At 45.0% G+C, this 18816-nt stretch overlaps 1 protein-coding gene across 4 annotated transcripts in view; it reads left to right on the forward strand.

The window, feature by feature from the left end:
- TTC28 (tetratricopeptide repeat domain 28) overlaps nt 1-18816 on the forward strand; it is a 632666-nt gene that overhangs the window by 498963 nt on the left and 114887 nt on the right. For all 4 annotated transcript variants that reach the window (XM_040463780.1, XM_040463781.1, XM_040463783.1 and 1 more), the window contains 2 exons: nt 15659-17000; nt 18281-18804. In XM_040463780.1, coding sequence (XP_040319714.1) covers nt 15659-17000; nt 18281-18804 — 1866 coding nt within the window. The remainder of the gene's footprint in view (nt 1-15658; nt 17001-18280; nt 18805-18816) is intronic.

Below are 18816 nucleotides of genomic sequence, written 5' to 3' on the forward strand. Positions count from 1 at the left end.
AGGGAAGACAGAGATGAGAGCATAGTGAGCTCTTTGGAGGCAAGATCTATGTAACACTCAGTCATCATAATTGCCACTGTTATTATTTCTCTAGGGTGTGCAATGTATTCAGTTCACTCCTTTGAAGAACACAGAGGAGAGCTAGCTGGGGTGGAGGGTTCACATTGTGAGACGTGGAAGGTGAGGCTGGATATGCATTTTAGAATCCATCCAGTTTCGGATCCGTCTTCTCAGTATTAGAGAACCCGTAGGACTTTGTCCTAAAGGGTCACCTTCCCCCACCCCCGTGGCAAGTTGATGAAATGAAAACCTGACACAACTGAAGACCCATGACTTTATCTCAGGTGAGCAATCTAGAGATGATTTAGAAGCCACTAAGCATAGGTAGTGGTTTCCCCCCCAGTTTTCCATTTTCTACCTGCATATCCTGCCCACAGAAGCATTGGTTTATTGCCCTGGTACCATTAAATGCTATCAAATATAATGGTTAAGAGCTTGAATTTTAGGGATGCCTGGATGGCTCAGTTTGTTAAGCAGCCAGCTCTTGATTTCGGCTCAGGTCATGCTCTCACGGTTCAGGCTCCTTGCTGACAGTGTGGAGCCTGCTTGGGATTCTCTCTCCCTCTCTCGCTGCCCTCCCCCCGCTCAAAATAAATAAATAAATTTAAAAGAAAAAAGAGCTTGGACTTTAGAATCAGACTGCCCGAGTTCTAATCCCAGCTTGTTACTTTCTCATTGTATGACCTTGAGCAAAAATTCCTTAACCTATCTGACTCATCTGGAAAGTGAGGATAATTATAGTACTTAACTCATATGCTCTTGTGAAAATTACATCAACACATATAAAATACTTAGAATGGTGCCTGGCACATAGTAAGTTCTCAGTAATTTTAGCTATTTAAGTGGCTATTACTATATACCAGGATTGCTCTAGACACTGTATTTATCATTCTTCTGTCATCTAACTATAGATCCGAGACCAGGATTTGGCCAGCGCCCAAACACATGGAGAATGGGGCCAAATCCCATTGGAGCACAAACCACGTACTTTATTTACGAGTAAATATTAGATACAGCTTGCCTTATTTGAAGGTCAGACAGAAAAAAAAAAAATAGAGATAAATGAAAAATTTCTAAAGAATAAGACAGAGGCAACCTTGATTTTCAGAAGGTAAGTAGAGCTTTAAAAATTGTCTACTGTAGGAACTAAGAGAAAAGTTTATACCAGTTTGGCATCCTTGGTAGATGCAAAAAGACACAAAACAGGATAGGAAATCATAAGGAGAACACAGGTTGATATGGGGGACAAGGAGCAGCTGGAAAAGAAGACGGGTTATAGAAGGAAGAATTGCAGGGGTTCCTGGGTAGCTCAGTCGGTTACACCTCTGACTTGGTTTCTGCTCTGGTCATGATCTCACAATTTGTGGGATCGAGCCCCTGCATCAGGCTCTGTGCTGACAGTGTGGAGCCTGCTTGGGATTCTCTACCTACCTCTTTCCCTGCCCTTCCCCCCTCAAAATAAATAAATCAACGTTTTTTAAAAAAAGAAGGAAGAATTGCAAGGAGCCTAGCCATATAAAACCCATAATAAAGGTGGAACTGGGCATAACGGATATAGTGGGAAACCTAATCAGTGAAGTGGAATATTCTAGCTCTGCTAGAATACAGAGACAAAGACAAGAATTAGGAGATATTAGCCTAGGACTTGAGGGTCTTCTTTTTCCCATCTTGCTCCCACATTGTAGTTGGTTGATGTCTACCAAGAGAAGTTTGAACCTGCCACGTTCCTGTCAACTGCCCTTCTTTGGCTCCTTGACTGATACCAGAAAATGTGTTTCTTTTGCCACATCCTTCACCTCAGGTCTCGAATGGAGTCTCTTGTACAGTATGATATCCCTGAAAGCCATAATTGATATACTTCTGGCCCAGCACCTGGTTGAGCATCCAACTCTTGATTTTGGCTCAGGTCATGACCACATGGTTCATGAGATCAAGCTCTGCACTGAGCATGAAGCCTGTTTGGGATTCTCTCTTGCTCTCTCTCTCTCTCTCTCTCTCCCCCTCCCTCCCTCCCTCCCTCCCTCTCTCCCTCTCCTTATCTCTCTCCCCCCTGCCACGCCCCTCTCCCCTGCTCATGCTCACTCGCATTCTCTCTTTCTTTTAAGTAAAAAAAAAAAAAAAAAAAAAAAGCATAGTTACTTTTACATTGTCAAAACACTGTCAGAAGGGTTACTGAACTGAAAGCATTCTTTTATTCTACAAAGCAGAGCTTAGAGAAATGGTCATTTTCATTACCAAGAAATGAGAAATGATGATTGTCTACATCCTTTAAATTCATATCAAATGACCTAATTTTATTTAAAAAAAAAAATTTTTTTTAACGTTTATTTGTTTTTGACACAGAGAGAGACAGAGCATGAATGGAGGAGGGCCAGAGAGAGAGGGAGACACAGAATCTGAAGCAGGCTCCAGGCTCTAAGCTGTCAGCACAGAGCCCGATACGGGGCTGGAACTCACAGAGCGAGAGATCATGACCTGAGCCGAAGTTGGACGCTTAACCAACTGAGCCACCCAGGTGCCCCGTCAAATGACCTAATTTTAAACAAAGACCTGTTGGCAGATACCTGTCATCAAAATTCTTTTTATTACTATCTTCCTTTAAGGAAGGACCTGGCTTTGTTTTCATTATCTTTAAAAATCAGCACATGTAATATGATCTTGATAATATAACCAAAACAATGGAAACCAACACCAAAACAGATTGTCAGGAACCATATTAGAATGTTAGCAATGATTATTTCAGACAGTCACCAAGTAGGAGAGAGCTCTTCTGTATTTCATATTTCTGACATTGAATATGGTAACAGTAATCCGTTGGCTGAGAAATAGGAAATCTTATTTAAATGCCTGAAGCCAACAGGGGCTTATTTTTCTCACAACACAGTGTGAGGTATCTGACATTGGTTCAGAGGGTAAGAATAACAGGGGCTATTACTCTGCAACTAATTCTTTTGGCCTTGTACTCAGGCTAGTACCTTATGCTTCATGGTCACATGGTGGCTGCTGAAGTTCCAGGCATCATGACTTGTTCAAGTCAGTAGAAGCAAGGGATGCTGAGCCAATTGCTTCAGTATCCTTTTATTTATTTCAGAGAAGCGATTGCTTTTCTAAAATGCCAGGACACTCCTGATTTTGTCTACTGACCATGATAGTGTCTCCCTAACTGCAAGGGAGACTGGGAAAGCTTCCCAGCCCCACAGCCAGGGACAGCTAGAGGAAGCAAGAAGTTGAAAATGAGTGTTGGCTGAGCCAAACTTTGCTGTCTTCTGGAAGCCTTTTTTTGACATGTATTATTTGTATAATTGAAAAAATATACTTGAGATTATTATGTTCAATTTTGATCATTATGGAATCCCAGTAATGTAAAAATATGCACACCAAAAGGACAAAAAGAAAGCCACAGAAGCTTTAAAATTGTCTGCTCTGGCTCTTGACACTAATTGTATTCTGCATTAATGTTCCTGTATATAATCAGAGGAGAAGAGGTTAGGTGGTTCTTTTATTTGTATGTAGGTGGAAGAAGTGGTTGGCCAGAGGTAAGAGTGTAGATGGACAGCTGACTGATCTGGCCAGATGCACAGACAGGGACCCACCCCTTCCTAACGTAGCGAGGTTGAGATATGTCAAGAACTAACAAATGTTCTGGGAAGCCCGAGTTCCGGTGGTTTCTACAGGTTCCCCTTATCTCGTGAGTCTACAACTTGAATAAAGGAGGTAAATGGGACTTCAGATTTAAAGCAGTTCACAAGAGCTTTCTAGTACATGTTTAAATATCATCTCTGTGTTATGCATGAGTGAGCCAGCCTCAGGAGCCTCTAATTTCCTAAGTAAATCCCTCTCAATTAAGCAGAAAGAGAAGGAAAACTGAAAGCAGTAAATGGATTCACAGTTTTAATCCCATCTTGCTCTTTTCCATGTTTTTGAAATTGCCCTCACCAAAAGCCCATGTACTAATAGAAAAATGAGCAGAATATATGAATCACTTGTTTTGATAGCATTATGCTTAATCTAGCTAGAACACTTCACACAATCATAGAGTTTGAGTTTTCTATCCAGTGTGAATTTTTAAAATGAAGCTTTTCAGACCCGATTGCCTTGGGAAAGCAGATTTTATAATTTGCTCTCCAGCCTGGCTGGAAAATCCATCTGTCTTTGCAATTGAATTTGCAAAGTGAAATCATTTTTGAAGGGCTGTTCTTTTGGCCAGCTCTTCTGCTGCTCCTCCCTTTCCCTGTCTGTTTCCAGGGCTCCCTGTTGGTCTGGGCACACTGTGCCATCTTCTTGTCCTCTCTGGGCCGACGGAATGGCGCATTCCTGGGGGATGGGCTTTGTCCTCACCCCAGATTGCACAGCTGAATTCTGCAGCACTTGCTGCCTCAGACTCTCAAAGGGGCAAAATAATTCAGGGGGAAGGTGCTGGGCGGGGGTAGGGGGAGGCATTGAGCCTGGGTTCAGGTCCTAGCTCTGTAACTTAGCGGCCCTGTGGCTTTTGTGAGTGTCTTCAAAAGCAGAACCCCTCCCCCCCCAACCCTGCCTTTGTTCTAGAGTCAAAGAAGTTAATGGAGGCCCAAGGACTTTGAAAACTGACAAGTGCCATGAAGTGTTTCATTGGATTCTGCTCAACAATTCAACAAACAGCTTTGGAAACATTGAGTTTTAGGTTACTTGAGGTCCATCCAGTAGACAGATTTAGGAGACTAACATTTCAGAGAGAAGTCCGAGCTGGAAATGCATCTTTGGGAGTCCACACAGTTGGTTCTTGGTGTCAGGAATTCAATCAGCTCACAAAGGAGAATTTTGTGTATTATTGTCACTATTATTAGTGCTACTACTATTTTTATGATTTAGGAAGGTTCCCCTCTCCCTTATTAGTTATCATAATGAAATTGGAAAGAAGCCCCATTATAGGTGTCTCTTTTTTTTAAATTTTTAATGTTTTTATTTAAATATCTCTACACCCAATGTGGGGCTTGAACGCATGACTCTGAGATCAGGAGTCAACACACTCTTCCGACTCAGGGAGCCAGGCACCCCTGTAGGTATCTTTTAATTTATCTTCCTAGTGAATTATATTTCATGGGTAAGAAACTGGTGAAGGCAGTCAGTCAGTAAGCCAGATTTTAACATTAAGATTCAGCCAGTAAGCCAGATTTTAGAATTAAGGTTCCTAGTTTCTCAGTGTTTTGCTTAAATTATTGGATGCCAGCCAAAATACTTCCCAAATAATTAATTTTGATGATTTATTTTAACAACTTCAGCTGGATGACAGGACAGAAGTTGTCTTTGGTTTTTTTTTCAGATTATTAATTAGTGCCAGGGTATAAAATCACCTCAGAGTATCCAGTGTTTCTCACTGTGGTGTATTGACATTTGAGGGTGTGATGTTCTTTATTGTGCAGGACTTCTCCCACATGGTGCAGGCTGTCTGGTCCCTCTGGCCCCACCCCCAACCCGACAGTGTGGGCTCCCAGATATTGTGACAACCAAAAATGCCCCATCTCATTTTCAAATGTCCTTGGGGGTGGGAGGAGTCTCCTCTCCTATATACACAGACAGAGACTCTTAAGGAAATGGGCCCCATTCTCATGTCACATGCAGAGCTTGGCTATAATATTCTCAAGAGCCCATAACTTTGTGTTCTTCTTGGATGAGAGAAGCTGTTATCAACTTCCCTTTGGTGTGCTTGCCTTGGAAATAAGATGGCATCTAAGACTTAGAGCGAATTACACTCTACAGTAATATAATGGTGTAGGGAGTGGCATATTTTGATTTTGTTATTTGTAAGATCAAGGACGGGGGTAACTGAAGCTGTTTGAAATAATATCAGCCCCTAGAAAATGGAGTATTACACCTTGGCATTCACTGTTTTATTTGATCTTCATAATCATCATCTGAGAGAGGTGAAAACAGGAGGCCAGGAAAAGTAGTTACTTTCCTAAGGGCACGAGACAGTGTTAGTCTCTACAGGCTAACATGGTTCTTATTGTTAGCATTTCATATCTAGGTGAGAACTTCCTTGTGGCCAAAGCAAAAAGAAAAACACATAATTCTTATGAACCCAAAAGATGGGAGCATAGAATTCCTCAGGAAAGCTGAATTCTAAAAGAAATTTCTCGAGACATTTTTTAAATTTTTTTTTTCAACGTTTATTTATTTTTGGGACAGAGAGAGACAGAGCATGAACGGGCGAGGGGCAGAGAGAGAGGGAGACACAGAATCGGAAACAGGCTCCAGGCTCTGAGCCATCAGCCCAGAGCCCGACGCGGGGCTCGAACTCACGGACCGCGAGATCGTGACCTGGCTGAAGTCGGACGCTTAACCGACTGCGCCACCCAGGCGCCCCTCGAGACATTTTTATATATGGGATTATGGTAACAAAATGTATAGTATAGCTAAAATTTTAGCAGCAAAGATTATAATAGATTTCAGTGTGCTTTTTCTAATAACAAATTTGAAGAAAAAATCAACTAAGCCTAGGGTGTTAAGATTAAACCTCAATTCACTGAAGCCTGTTCAGTGTGGGTTCACGGTCATTTGTTCAAGTTATAGATTTCAGTGGTCTCGCTTGATTCAGGGCTAGAGTTCAGGACATCCAGAGGAATGGATGACTCAGAATCCCTTCAGGAAACTTCTGTTAGTAGGTATCTTTCCCCTGACACGGACAGTTTGAAACTGTAGGTTATGACAAGGGCTTGGAGGGTTGATATTGGATGGTACGTCCATGAGGATGTGCTAGGGTCTGGTGCAGTAACAACAGCCCACAAATCTCAGTGGTCCAAAACAACAGAGTATTCTGTTCACACCCAGGCTACCACAGGTTCATGTAACACTCGGATACTCCTCACGAATCCGGGCCTGCCATGGCTCCATCTTCCAATAGCAGCAGCGCCATCTGGAACACGTAGCTTCGGCAGTCAGGCAGGCAGGGGAAGAGAGAGCATGGAATATCGTACTCCAGCTCTTAAGTGCTTCTGTCTGGAAGGAACAAATCGCTTCCACTCACATCCATTGGGCAAAACAAGTCCCTTGGCCATGCCTGAGTTCTTCTGAGTAGGAAATACACATCTGGGTGTAGAAGAGAACCGGAGGAGGAACATTATAGAGTCTACCACAGATGAGGGGAGAAAGGCAGTTCAAACCAAGCAAATGCGATGGGAAAGTCAGGCATACCAGGTAGGGTGGGACTGAGCCAAAGGGCCAGTGGGGCTGCTTCTTTGGCTGGTGTACCATACATAAGGAGCATGGGGCAGGAACGGCTGGGTTGGTACCGGGTCCGCGCAAAGTCTGTAAATGCCATTGTCACTGGTGTGCCCTCTACTCTGCAGGCCAGAGGGACTCTGCAGGTGCTCCCGGGAGGTGGGACTGGCCCAGTTTTCTATGGCTCAGCTCAAGGGAGAAGCAGAACCAGCTATCTCTGCATTTCAGTGATTGAACCCCAGACCTTGAAACAAAAGAAATGTTTGTTTCGTATTGAAACGAACTCCCTGTAACATTCTCTGCATTGTTAACTTATGAGGGTGCTTCCCTCCTCTTATTGTGATTCAGAATGAAAACCAGGCACACTTTGCCTTCTCCAAACAGTGACTAATGGCGGGGCTGCGCCAGGCAGGCCCAGCGTATTTTTCACTCTGCTCCGGGCTTCCTACCAAGTTCTCTCACAGTGGCCAGGCCACAGCCGTTAGGGATGACTGTGCCTAGCACTTCCTACCTCATCATCCATCTCCGGAGCACCCCTCTCCAGCCACCTCCTTTTTAATAGGTTTAATTATTACTTCCACTACTTCATGGTACAATTAATCTTCCCCACTGCCTCAGGATTTACAGCCGTACAGGCCCCGGGATTTTCCGAGCTGTTCACCTGCAGCCTTGGTTTTAACTCTCTGAGGGAAGTAGGAAGTGGGGCCATGTATGAAGGCAGTGAAGTAAGTGTGGGCTCCAGTGGACTCCGGGCTGGCTTCTTGTCACTGTCATTCAGCACACGCCTTTGGGATGGTGGCAAGAGGGGTGACAGAGGAACTAAACTGTGCCTCTGTTCAGCCTAAGGAGAGCCTTGGGGGCCAGGGGTTGAGCAAATAGGGCCTCTCTGTTTCTCTTTCAGCAGCATTGTATTTCCTGCAAGTTTGGTCGTCAGATGAATGAATTCTGAGGATCTAACGTACAGGGCGGTGGCTGTAGTTAGTCATACCTATTGTAGCTAAGAGAATAATAGATCTTTAGGTATTCACACCGCAAAAAAAGGTGATGGATGTGTTAATTAACTTGATTGTGGTAATCATTTCACAGTGAATACGCATATCAAATCATCACATTCTATCCTTTAAATATATACAGTTTTGTCAATTATACCTCAGGAAAGCGGGGTTAGAAAAAGACAGTTTTCAGTGGAGTCTGTCTGTGGGAGGGAGAGGTGGCGTATGAGGGATTTCCTCAACCTTATTATAGTGGGCTCCTCAGAACTGAAACAGAAGGGGAGGGCAGTTGGCACCTGGGACAGAAGTGCCCCTGAACTCAGTGTCACAGAAGACATCCCCAATTGCTGCTGAAGCAAAAGAAGATAACAGGCCCTTAACTTCACTTACCCTTTGGAGGAACAGGAAGAGCCTGGTGGGTTGCATAGAAAAGGTAGACAGATGTAATTAAGATAAATGATGGCAGAAGAGACTTGTGGTGGCCCAAGAGTTCTCCAGAGGTGACGCCCCCACGAGTGATTACATCTGCCTACTCCTCCTGCATTCCTACACCTCTTAGGATTTCCTGTTCTCTGATGTACACCTCTCTGCTTTAGATATGGATTTAGCCAGACCAGCAATTTGTTCTTTTATAGCTGCCACAAGATTGGTTTGCCACAACAGAATCCTAACATTAATGTAGAACGAGTGGGTCCAAAATCATGACCGCCTTTCACTGGAAGGCATTCCAGCTTCATTCCAGAAGGGCAACGGGTGAGAGAACACAGACTCCTGAGTCAGAAGAACCTAGGTCCCAGTATCAGGCCTGTCACTTGGAGCCCTACAGGCCCAAATGAGCTCTTGAAACTTCTCTGAGACCACAATAGTGACCTCACAGGTTTGTTTTGAAGCATGAAGGAGATTATCAAGTAGAGGGCCAGGCACTGGTTTTCAGAAGAGCTTACCTACCAGGAACATGCTTGTGGCTAAAATCACATGAGAAGTTAATTTTGAAATTAAGTGCATGTAAAGATTTCTGTACCTTTGCTGTCCTCCAATGGCAAAAATAATGGGCTGGTCTCCAGGCTCATAAATAGTAACCCGAAAATGAGATAAAACATCCAGTTGGTTGCATTTCCAACACAGAGCACTTTGCTCTCATGCCTTTGGTTCCAGCCATCTGTTTACTAGGCAGCTCTGTCCCCTCCTCCCCACTCCAAGCCTGGGGACATTTTAGGTACACTGTGGGAAAACTCTGTGTGGAGGCTTGAGAGGGAGAGGAGTCAGGGAGCCAAATGAGCTGGAATAATGGGTGCCGATCTTTTGAAATTCAAGGTAAAACTCAATATTGTGAGCATAAATAAATCACAGCGGCAGGACACGGCACTGTGTTTTCTCAGTCCTCTCAGCCCAGAGAAGGGATATGGAGGCTGGTATACCAGCTGATTTCTTTCTCTCGCGAGGTCCCAAAGACAGAAAAAATGAACTTGAATATCCACATCAGGACTTAGCTATGGGGAAGTTTCCTGACCCAAAAGGAACTACAGAAGGATGTGCCAGCACACATCTCTCTGAACATCTTGATTACTTGGTTTATCTTTCTGTTATGGAACTTGTCACACCCCCCCACACACTCCCACACACGGTAGGGGGGATGGTATAATGAACCCCCACATACCCATAACCCAGTTATCACCATTTTGCTACTCTGCTTTCATCTATTTTCATAAATGCACCCACACCCACCCACCCACACGTGCTCACTTCTCTCCCCTCCTGGAGTGTTTTTAAAGCATACCACAGCCACTATGTCGTTTCATCTGTGAATACTTCTAGATGTATTTCTAACAGAGGAGGACTTCTTAGCACAGCTGCTGTCCCATGTACCCCCCCCCCCCCCCCAGGAGACTGATAACAGTTCCTTTATGCCTCCTGTTTGGAAGCAGATGGGCTGGTACAGCTGAGGGCCCGTGCGCTTAGAGTCCCTCCCTCCACTCTGCCATGGCCTCACTTCCTCTCACTGGGCCTGGGTCACGTCACTCATAACGTCAGCCTGAGGGAGAGCCTCTTCCGGCTCCCCCAGCTCACCATTTCCCTTGAGAATAGCTGGGGCTTTAGCTAGGCTGCGACAGATCCCACCCCGCTAGAAAGCAGTGGGAGAGAACAGATGAGCTCTTAAAGCCCCACTTGGATCACATACTATTCATAAGTAGAGCAATCATATTTTCAGTAAGTGAGAAGAGCACCTCCATTGTTTGTGGAGGCAGGCTGAAGCCCTGCTTCCAGAGAATTCACAAGAGAAAAGGCAGCCAGATGGAAGTCACTGCTGGAATGCTAAATGTTCTAACTGCAGTAGAAATTCTGCTTAGCTCATCCCATACCCCTTGGTCTTAGCTGGTCATGGCTAATCATACAAAGCAGACTGTATTGAGCATTTACTATGTCCCAGGCCCTTGTGCTGGCTTGTCTTAAGCATCGTCTCCTGGGCCCTCCCAACAGCTTTTGAAGTAGGTATTCTTAATCCCAGGCAGTGACCATTCCTGATGCCAAGGCAGAGGCCTACCGTGGTGATGTATAAACCCATACGCATGTGTCCTTTCTCCACGCGCCCTTGTAGGAACGCGGCTTTGTGAGGATCTTCTGCCCCACTAATCTTCATTTAATCCCCCTCCCCTGCAGCACGTTGTCACCTAGCACACCCCTGCTGACAGGCTCTCTGTAAGTCTTCATCTGAGTGACGGCCCTGGAAAATCAAGCTGTGGTCTCGAAAGGGAAGGAGGATCTGCAGATTATCTCCTCAGCATGTGCAGTCACTCTGCTGGCAGTTCTCAGGGCCGCTTTTATGTTGCCTCAACAAAGAGAACGGCTGCCAAGAGTGTGTAACGTTCTGTTCAGAATTCTCCAGGCTGGCAGAGGCTGCGACAGTAGAGACACAGGGCAAGATGATAAAGTTCCCATTTCAGCCAGGCCCATCGCCTCTTACCCTCACCCATGTCCAGAAGTCTGTTTTTGAGACTCTTCCGATGATTCTCTATAGAGCCTTGGAAGTGGCAGACGAGGAAGAAGGGGAGGAGGAAGGGGAGTGCGCAGGCGAGCTGGCTGGGGGTCAGATCATTTTGCCATCACCAGCAGGCAGTTTCTTTCACAACTCATTGAACCCTGGGTAGCCATTATCATCCCAACTGCTCTCTATTAACTAGGCCAGACTCTTGAGGCCATGCGAGGAAACAGAGAATTCCTTTCCTTTCTGTCTCTGTCTAAATACCGCTGGTACTGCGTTCAGACAGCACGCTGCAGGTCACAAAGCTTATTGATACACACTCTTATGATTCTCATACCATTTCTCTGAGATGGTGTAACCTGACCTAAATAAGAAAACAAAAATACCAAAAAGTTTTTAGTTAGGAAAGAAAGGGAAAGGAAGGAAGGGAGGGAAGGAGGGAGGGAGGAAGGAAGGAAGGAAGAGGAGGGAAGGTTGGTTCAGAGACATCAGTTGACTATTTCAAAGGTACCCAGCCAAATAAGATGGGAGCCATTCCCATTGTGCTTTAAAACACAACCGCTGACTTCAAGTTCTGTGCCTTTTCCATGGTCATGTGCCTTCCAGACACTTAGCCAATTTCCTGGAGGATGGTGTATGGGGGGACTAGCAAGGGAGACCTGTGTCCTTGGTGGCAGGGAGCATGCAAAACACTCAAGCTTCCTCCACCGCTTCCATTGCCTTCTCTGAAGGGCTCACATGGCTTAACATCTTAACATCATCTTGGAAACCAACTAATGATCATATTGGCTTTAAAAACCATTGCAAAGAAATCTAAAAGCTGTGGGGGAGGGGAGGGACCAATGCAAAGGCTTTGCTGTGGGAGCAAGTGCTCAGAGGGAAATGTGGGCACCTCTGCTGCCCTCCCCAGCTCTGACTCTGTTCCCACCCACGGACTCTTGTCTGGGCAGATATTTTCACTCTCATTTCAGAAACACAGAAGCTGAGGACAGAGGGAGCAAATGATTCATATCCTTGAAGAATTCCCGGCAATTTGAAATCTAAAAAATTTTCTTTTTACGTAAAGGCAGTTTAGGGATACAGGCCAAATTCAGGTCTTTAGAACTGAAATGTTTGTCACTAAGAATTTTTCACCACTAATGGGGTTCTAGGTGATGCTAAGGTATTGCCTCTTGGTTAGCTTAGAGTTTCTAACCTTGAGACAGGTTCTGAAAAACCTGATCCTTCCAGCAAGGATACCGGTGACATCTCCAACGCAGGGAATGACCTGACCCAATCCCCAGGAGTATTACTTTGCTCGATGGATCAGAGCTTTAAAAATACTTTCAGTAATTTTTAAGCCAAGTGTTATGCATTCATCATAGGAAAAAAAAAAAAACACTTAAAATACAGGTAAGCAAAATGAAAAAATACCTGCAATTTCACCACCCAGATTATTACTGTTAACATTTAAATAAATTCTATGCTGTATGTGTACATACAAATGTAAGCATGCATGTACACATTAATGTTTTCATTAAAATGTACTGTTTTGTGGCCATATATTCCATTAACATTGTAATTTTTCCATGTCGTTATATAATCTTCTACTTCACCATTTTCTTTTAAATTTTATTTTAGAGAGAGTGAATGGGGGAGAGGGGCAAAGAGAGAGAGAATGAGAATCTTAAGCAGGCTCCACGCTCAGGGAAGAGCCCACCGTGGGGCTTGATCCCACAACCCTGGGATCATGACCTGAGCCAAAATCAAGAGTCAGACAGACAAGGAGAGCCACCCAGGTGCCCCACCATTTTTTTTTAAATTAAGTTTCATTTGTTCTAGGGCAAACTCAAAAGGGTTTTTTCCTACTTCACCATTAAAAAAATTGTTTTAATGTTTATTTTTGAGAGAGAGAGAGAGAGAGAGAGAGAGAGAGAGAGAGAGAGAACGAATGGGGGAGGGGCAGAGAGAGAGGGAAACACGGAATCCAACGCAGGGTCCAGGCTCTGAGCTGTCAGTATGGAGCCCAACGCAGGGCTCGAACCCACAAACTTCAAGATCATGACCTGAGCTGAAGTCGGACACTTAACTGATAAGCCACCCAGGCACCCCAGACCCCTCCTTCACCATCTTTAATGGCACTATGTTATTCCATTATATAGAAGACCATGATTTACCGAGTTTTTTTTTTTCCTAATAAAATTTATTGTTGAGTTAGCTAACATACATTATATACAATGTGCTCTTGGTTTGGGGGATAGATTGGGTTATTTTTAAATTGGGAAATATTTTACACTCATAAGAAAATGCACAGACTAATTAACCATAGTTTGTTTAATCTCTACCACCTTGAGGATTTCCTTTCCAGGAAGCCTATTTTCAGCCTAATTTCAGTTACTAATATTTGAATTTCAGTCTGCAGTTTATAGTGCCCTTGCACATACATTATTTCATCTGATCCTTACCACTGGCCTCTAAGATTGGCATCGAGATTATTTTCCTCACTTTATAGATGAACTATGAAAAGCTCAGAGAGGCTAAATGATTTATCCAGTATCCTGAGTCTAGTTAACATCGAAGAGCTGGCTGGGCAACTCCTATGGAGGGGCAGACCTCTACCCCAGGCAGGAGAGGACGTTGGCCAGAAAGGCAGCCCTCATGCGCTCCTCTCTCCCCACCTCGCCTCAGCGTTTCTGATGCGTGCTGACATTATTTGTTTCCTGACTGTCCCCCTTATACACCCTGTGTGCTCTCTGAGGGCAGCCTTGTGTCTGGTTTCACTGTCTGCCCCCTCCGCCTCCCACAAGGCTTAGCACGCGGTAAATCCCGGCCCAGCGCATGAGCGAGTGAATGAAATGTGTCACAGAGATAAGCAAATTGTGGGGGCTGCATTTTGACAACTTTCTTTCTCGGCGTGTCTATTTTCAGTTCAGGCGTTTAACAAGAACCCAGCTTGGTGTTTTTGTGTTTTTGTACTTCTGCAGGTTTAGGTCGTCACTGAAAAAGTCACACACTAAGTCGTGGAAGAGTGTGTTCAAAGCCAAGGGCAAGGAGAAACCTGTTTGTGTACTAGATTCTCTCCATCTTTCCAGTGTCCCCCCCCCCCCCGCCCCGCCCCACCTCACCCCAGGCCCCACTGGGATGAACCAGGCTCTGCTTAAAGGTGCCTGCCAAGTTACTTTGATGATATCCCTCCTTTGGAACTACTTTATATTTTTTATATTGATGATCTATCCCATTTTGAACTGCTTGTAGAAACAATAGCTTAGCAGCTATAGCATAGTTTATGAGGGTGGTTTAAAGTGCTGTTATCAACTGTAAAAGCTATAGACAGAATTACAAGAAATTTTGGAACAAAAAAATCATTCAAATGCCATCACCTCACAAGGCGACAGTTTCCATTTTTGCATAATCCCCTCAAGGTCCTGTCCATGTGCGCACATTTATCTTCCTAGATGTTGTCACAGGGAGCGTGCGGCATTGTTTTCTGCTTTTTCCACTTATTAGCGGAAGAACCTTTTCCCCCCATTTTTCTACATAGACTTCATAATTATCTTTTAATGACTGCATAATCCTCTGTCGAGTTGATATACCAAAATGTACTTCCACAGCCCCCCAGTGTTGGCTGTTTCAGATGTTTCTGATTTCCCACTAATCTATAAATGCTGTAGTGAAGATTGTTATGTGAATAGCTTTTGCATTTGTCAAGTGATTTCCTGTGAATATATTCCCCGGAGTAGGATTGCGGGGTCTGAGCAGGACCATGTTTGTGGCTCTTGTCATCGCGCTCCTGTACGGTCTCTTCTCCTTGATGTCCAGCCAGTGATGTGTTTACCAATTTCGGGGCAACTTCCTCAGTATAGGGTGGTTCCTAAGTTTTTTGTTTGCTAATTAAGTTGAAGGAAAATGGTATTGCAGGATGGCTTTATTTTGCATTTCTTTGATTATTAAAAGAAATTAGCATTTTCCCCTGTGGTTACTCTTTGTATTTCTTGGATGTGAGTTGTCTGCTCACACTTACTGTTCTTTGCCTGTTTCAGTAAATTGGGGTTTTGATTTTTTTTTTTTAATCAAACCAAGTGAAATCTTTATACACAATAGCTATTGGGTTTTGTCATGTACGTTTCACATATATTCCAGCATTGTGTTTGCCTTTAAATTTTAGATATTTATTTCAGTACAAAACTTCTTAATTTTGTAATCAAATGTGTCCTTTTTGTTTGTTTTTTTTGTTTTGTTTTTGGTTTTGTTTTCCTGTTGCTTCAAAGCTTAGAAAGCTATCTCCCCTCTGGAGAGCTGATAAATATTTAATGCTACCTTCTGTTACTTTAAATTCTCTAATTCATCTGGATTGTATTTGAGTATAAATTGAGTTGCGAATGACATTTTTTTCCCCAAATTGCTCATCAGTTATTCTAACCTCTTTCTATTCCTTTATTCTCTTTCTCAGGAATCATACACCAGATGAAAGGCGATTATGATACTGCACTGAAACTCCACAAGACCCACCTGTGCATCGCCCAGGAGCTGAGTGACTACGCTGCCCAGGGCCGTGCCTATGGGAACATGGGTAATGCCTACAGTGCTCTGGGCATGTACGACCAGGCTGTCAAGTACCACCGGCAGGAGCTGCAGATCTCCATGGAAGTGAATGACCGTGCCTCCCAGGCATCCACACACGGGAACCTGGCTGTGGCTTACCAGGCCCTGGGCGCCCATGACCGGGCCCTGCAACATTATCAGAACCACCTGAACATTGCTCGGGAGCTTCGTGACATCCAGAGCGAGGCCCGGGCCCTCAGCAACCTGGGCAACTTCCACTGCTCTCGGGGGGAGTATGTCCAGGCCGCCCCCTATTATGAACAGTACCTGCGTCTCACTCCTGACCTTCAAGACATGGAAGGAGAAGGGAAGGTCTGCCACAATCTCGGCTATGCCCATTACTGCCTTGGAAATTACCAGGAGGCGGTAAAGTACTATGAGCAGGATCTGGCGCTGGCCAAAGACCTTCACGACAAATTGAGCCAGGCGAAAGCTTACTGCAACTTGGGCCTAGCCTTCAAGGCTCTGCTGAACTTCAGCAAAGCTGAAGAGTGTCAAAAGTACCTACTGTCCCTCGCCCAGTCCCTGAATAATTCCCAGGCTAAATTTCGAGCCCTAGGGAACCTGGGTGATATATTCATCTGTAAAAAAGATATAAACGGTGCAATAAAATTCTATGAGCAGCAGCTGGGCTTAGCTCACCATGTAAAGGACAGAAGACTGGAAGCCAGTGCGTATGCAGCACTGGGCACGGCGTACCGCATGATCCAGAAATACGACAAGGCCTTGGGTTATCACACGCAGGAACTAGAGGTCTATCAGGAGCTGAGCGATTTGCTGGGGGAGTGCAGAGCTCACGGGCACCTGGCTGCTGTCTACATGGCCCTGGGGAAATACACAATGGCGTTCAAGTGTTACGAAGAGCAGCTGGATCTAGGGCAGAAGCTGAAGGACCCCAGTCTGGAAGCCCAGGTCTATGGCAACATGGGCATCACAAAGATGAACATGAATGTGATGGAAGAAGCCATCGGCTACTTCGAGCAGCAGCTGGCCATGCTGCAGCAGCTAAGTGGAAATGAGTCTGTGCTCGACAGGGGCCGGGCCTACGGCAACCTGGGAGATTGCTACGAGGCCCTGGGTGACTATGAGGAAGCTATCAAGTACTACGAGCAGTATCTGTCTGTTGCCCAGAGTCTTAATCGCATGCAAGACCAAGCCAAGGCTTACCGGGGGCTAGGAAATGGACACAGGTAAAAATGACAGGGGACGAATGTGGTCGATGACACGCACAAAGAGCATCTGTGGCAGTAATGGCAACTTAAGTCTGCATGACAGCTTGTTAACTACAAAGCATTTTCATACGTGTCTTATTTGGCTCCTCCGATAATTTTGTGAATGTAGCAGGGATGTTATTACCCTTATGGAGGAAGAAACTAAGGCCCAGAGAGGTTGGGTCAACGTCCAAGATTGCACAGCTTAGAAAGGACAACCCAGAGTCGAACCCAGGGCTGTCTGACCTAAAATGCAGTGCTTTTTTGACTGCATTCATAGTGAGCAGGATAAAAGGGATAATGGGAACAGGAAAGGTGAATGCATCCATTCAACTGACGTTTACCGAAGGCCTCTCACATTATACGAATTTGTGTTTATTAACATAACATCTATCCCCACCAATTACTCGGACTCCCACTTTATTGCTTTTAGGGAAAGTCATCTGAGGATGGCAGGAGTGAGTAAACATATGCTATCATCATCATGCCAGGCACCTTGCAGTGATATCTTGCTTAATATTTATGGCAGTCCTGTATTACTCTACACTTACTATGATCTGCTTTGGGATGTGGGATTTACTATCATCCAGAAACGGAGGCTTGGGGAAAGGAATTCATGTGCCCCACACAACTGGCTTGGTCTGCCGCCAACATCCATGCTCTTCCCAGCCTTATCATGTCATCTCTTAGCAGCACAAAAAAGACACACTGTTGGCCAAGGTGATGCTTTCCTTCTGAATGTGGGGAACCCAAGAAGGTGTCTGTGTCTGCAGAATTTACGGCCCTTCCAGATCAGCAGGGGATTAGGGCTCCTGGAGTGGAGGAAGGGCAAGGGTCAAACTAAATCATCACCCACAGAGTGCTCTGAGGAGCTCAGGGTGAAAGATTTATAGCCATTGTAAAGTGATTTCAAAAACATAGTCTAAGCGGTAGTGGAAATTGGGAGGCCCAAAGAACCAAACAGTTCACTTGCTATCATTGTGCCTATTAATATATTTTATGTTTCCTCTGGGGTGTATATCCCATTGAATCTCAAGCTCTTGGGAAGGTCACTAAGAGATGACTTTTGAATTGCTTTCCAGATTATGAAATTCCCCTGTATCTCACTCTAAGGGCACATGATAGATTCTAGCTAGAAGAGGAGTTAAGAGCTTCTATAGTAAGTGACAGTGACAAATGCTTTTCATTTTCTCAGGGGCTTTAGCATGTCTGCACCTGCACAAAATAATATCATTGCTTTTCTGTCTACATCCCCACAGGGCAATGGGGAGCTTGCAGCAGGCCCTCGTGTGCTTTGAAAAGAGGCTCGTGGTCGCCCATGAGCTCGGGGAGGCCTTTAATAAAGCCCAGGCCTATGGAGAGCTAGGAAGTCTGCACAGCCAATTAGGGAATTACGAACAAGCCATTTCCTGCCTGGAACGCCAACTGAACATTGCTAGAGAGATGAAAGATCGAGCGCTGGAAAGTGACGCGGCCTGTGGCCTCGGTGGCGTTTACCAGCAGATGGGGGAGTATGATACAGCCCTGCAGTACCACCAGCTTGACCTGCAGATAGCAGAGGAAACCAATAACCCCACGTGCCAGGGGCGAGCCTACGGGAACCTGGGCCTGACATACGAATCCCTGGGCACCTTCGAGAGGGCTGTGGTCTATCAAGAACAGCACTTGAGCATCGCGGCACAGATGAACGACCTGGTGGCCAAGACGGTGTCATATAGCAGCCTTGGAAGGACCCATCATGCCTTGCAGAACTATTCCCAGGCAGTAATGTACTTACAGGAAGGTGAGTGAAAAG

The sequence above is a fragment of the Herpailurus yagouaroundi genome, unplaced genomic scaffold (assembly GCF_014898765.1).
Source record: "Herpailurus yagouaroundi ecotype Mexico unplaced genomic scaffold, PumYag 428, whole genome shotgun sequence".
Classification (NCBI taxonomy): domain Eukaryota; kingdom Metazoa; phylum Chordata; class Mammalia; order Carnivora; family Felidae; genus Herpailurus; species Herpailurus yagouaroundi.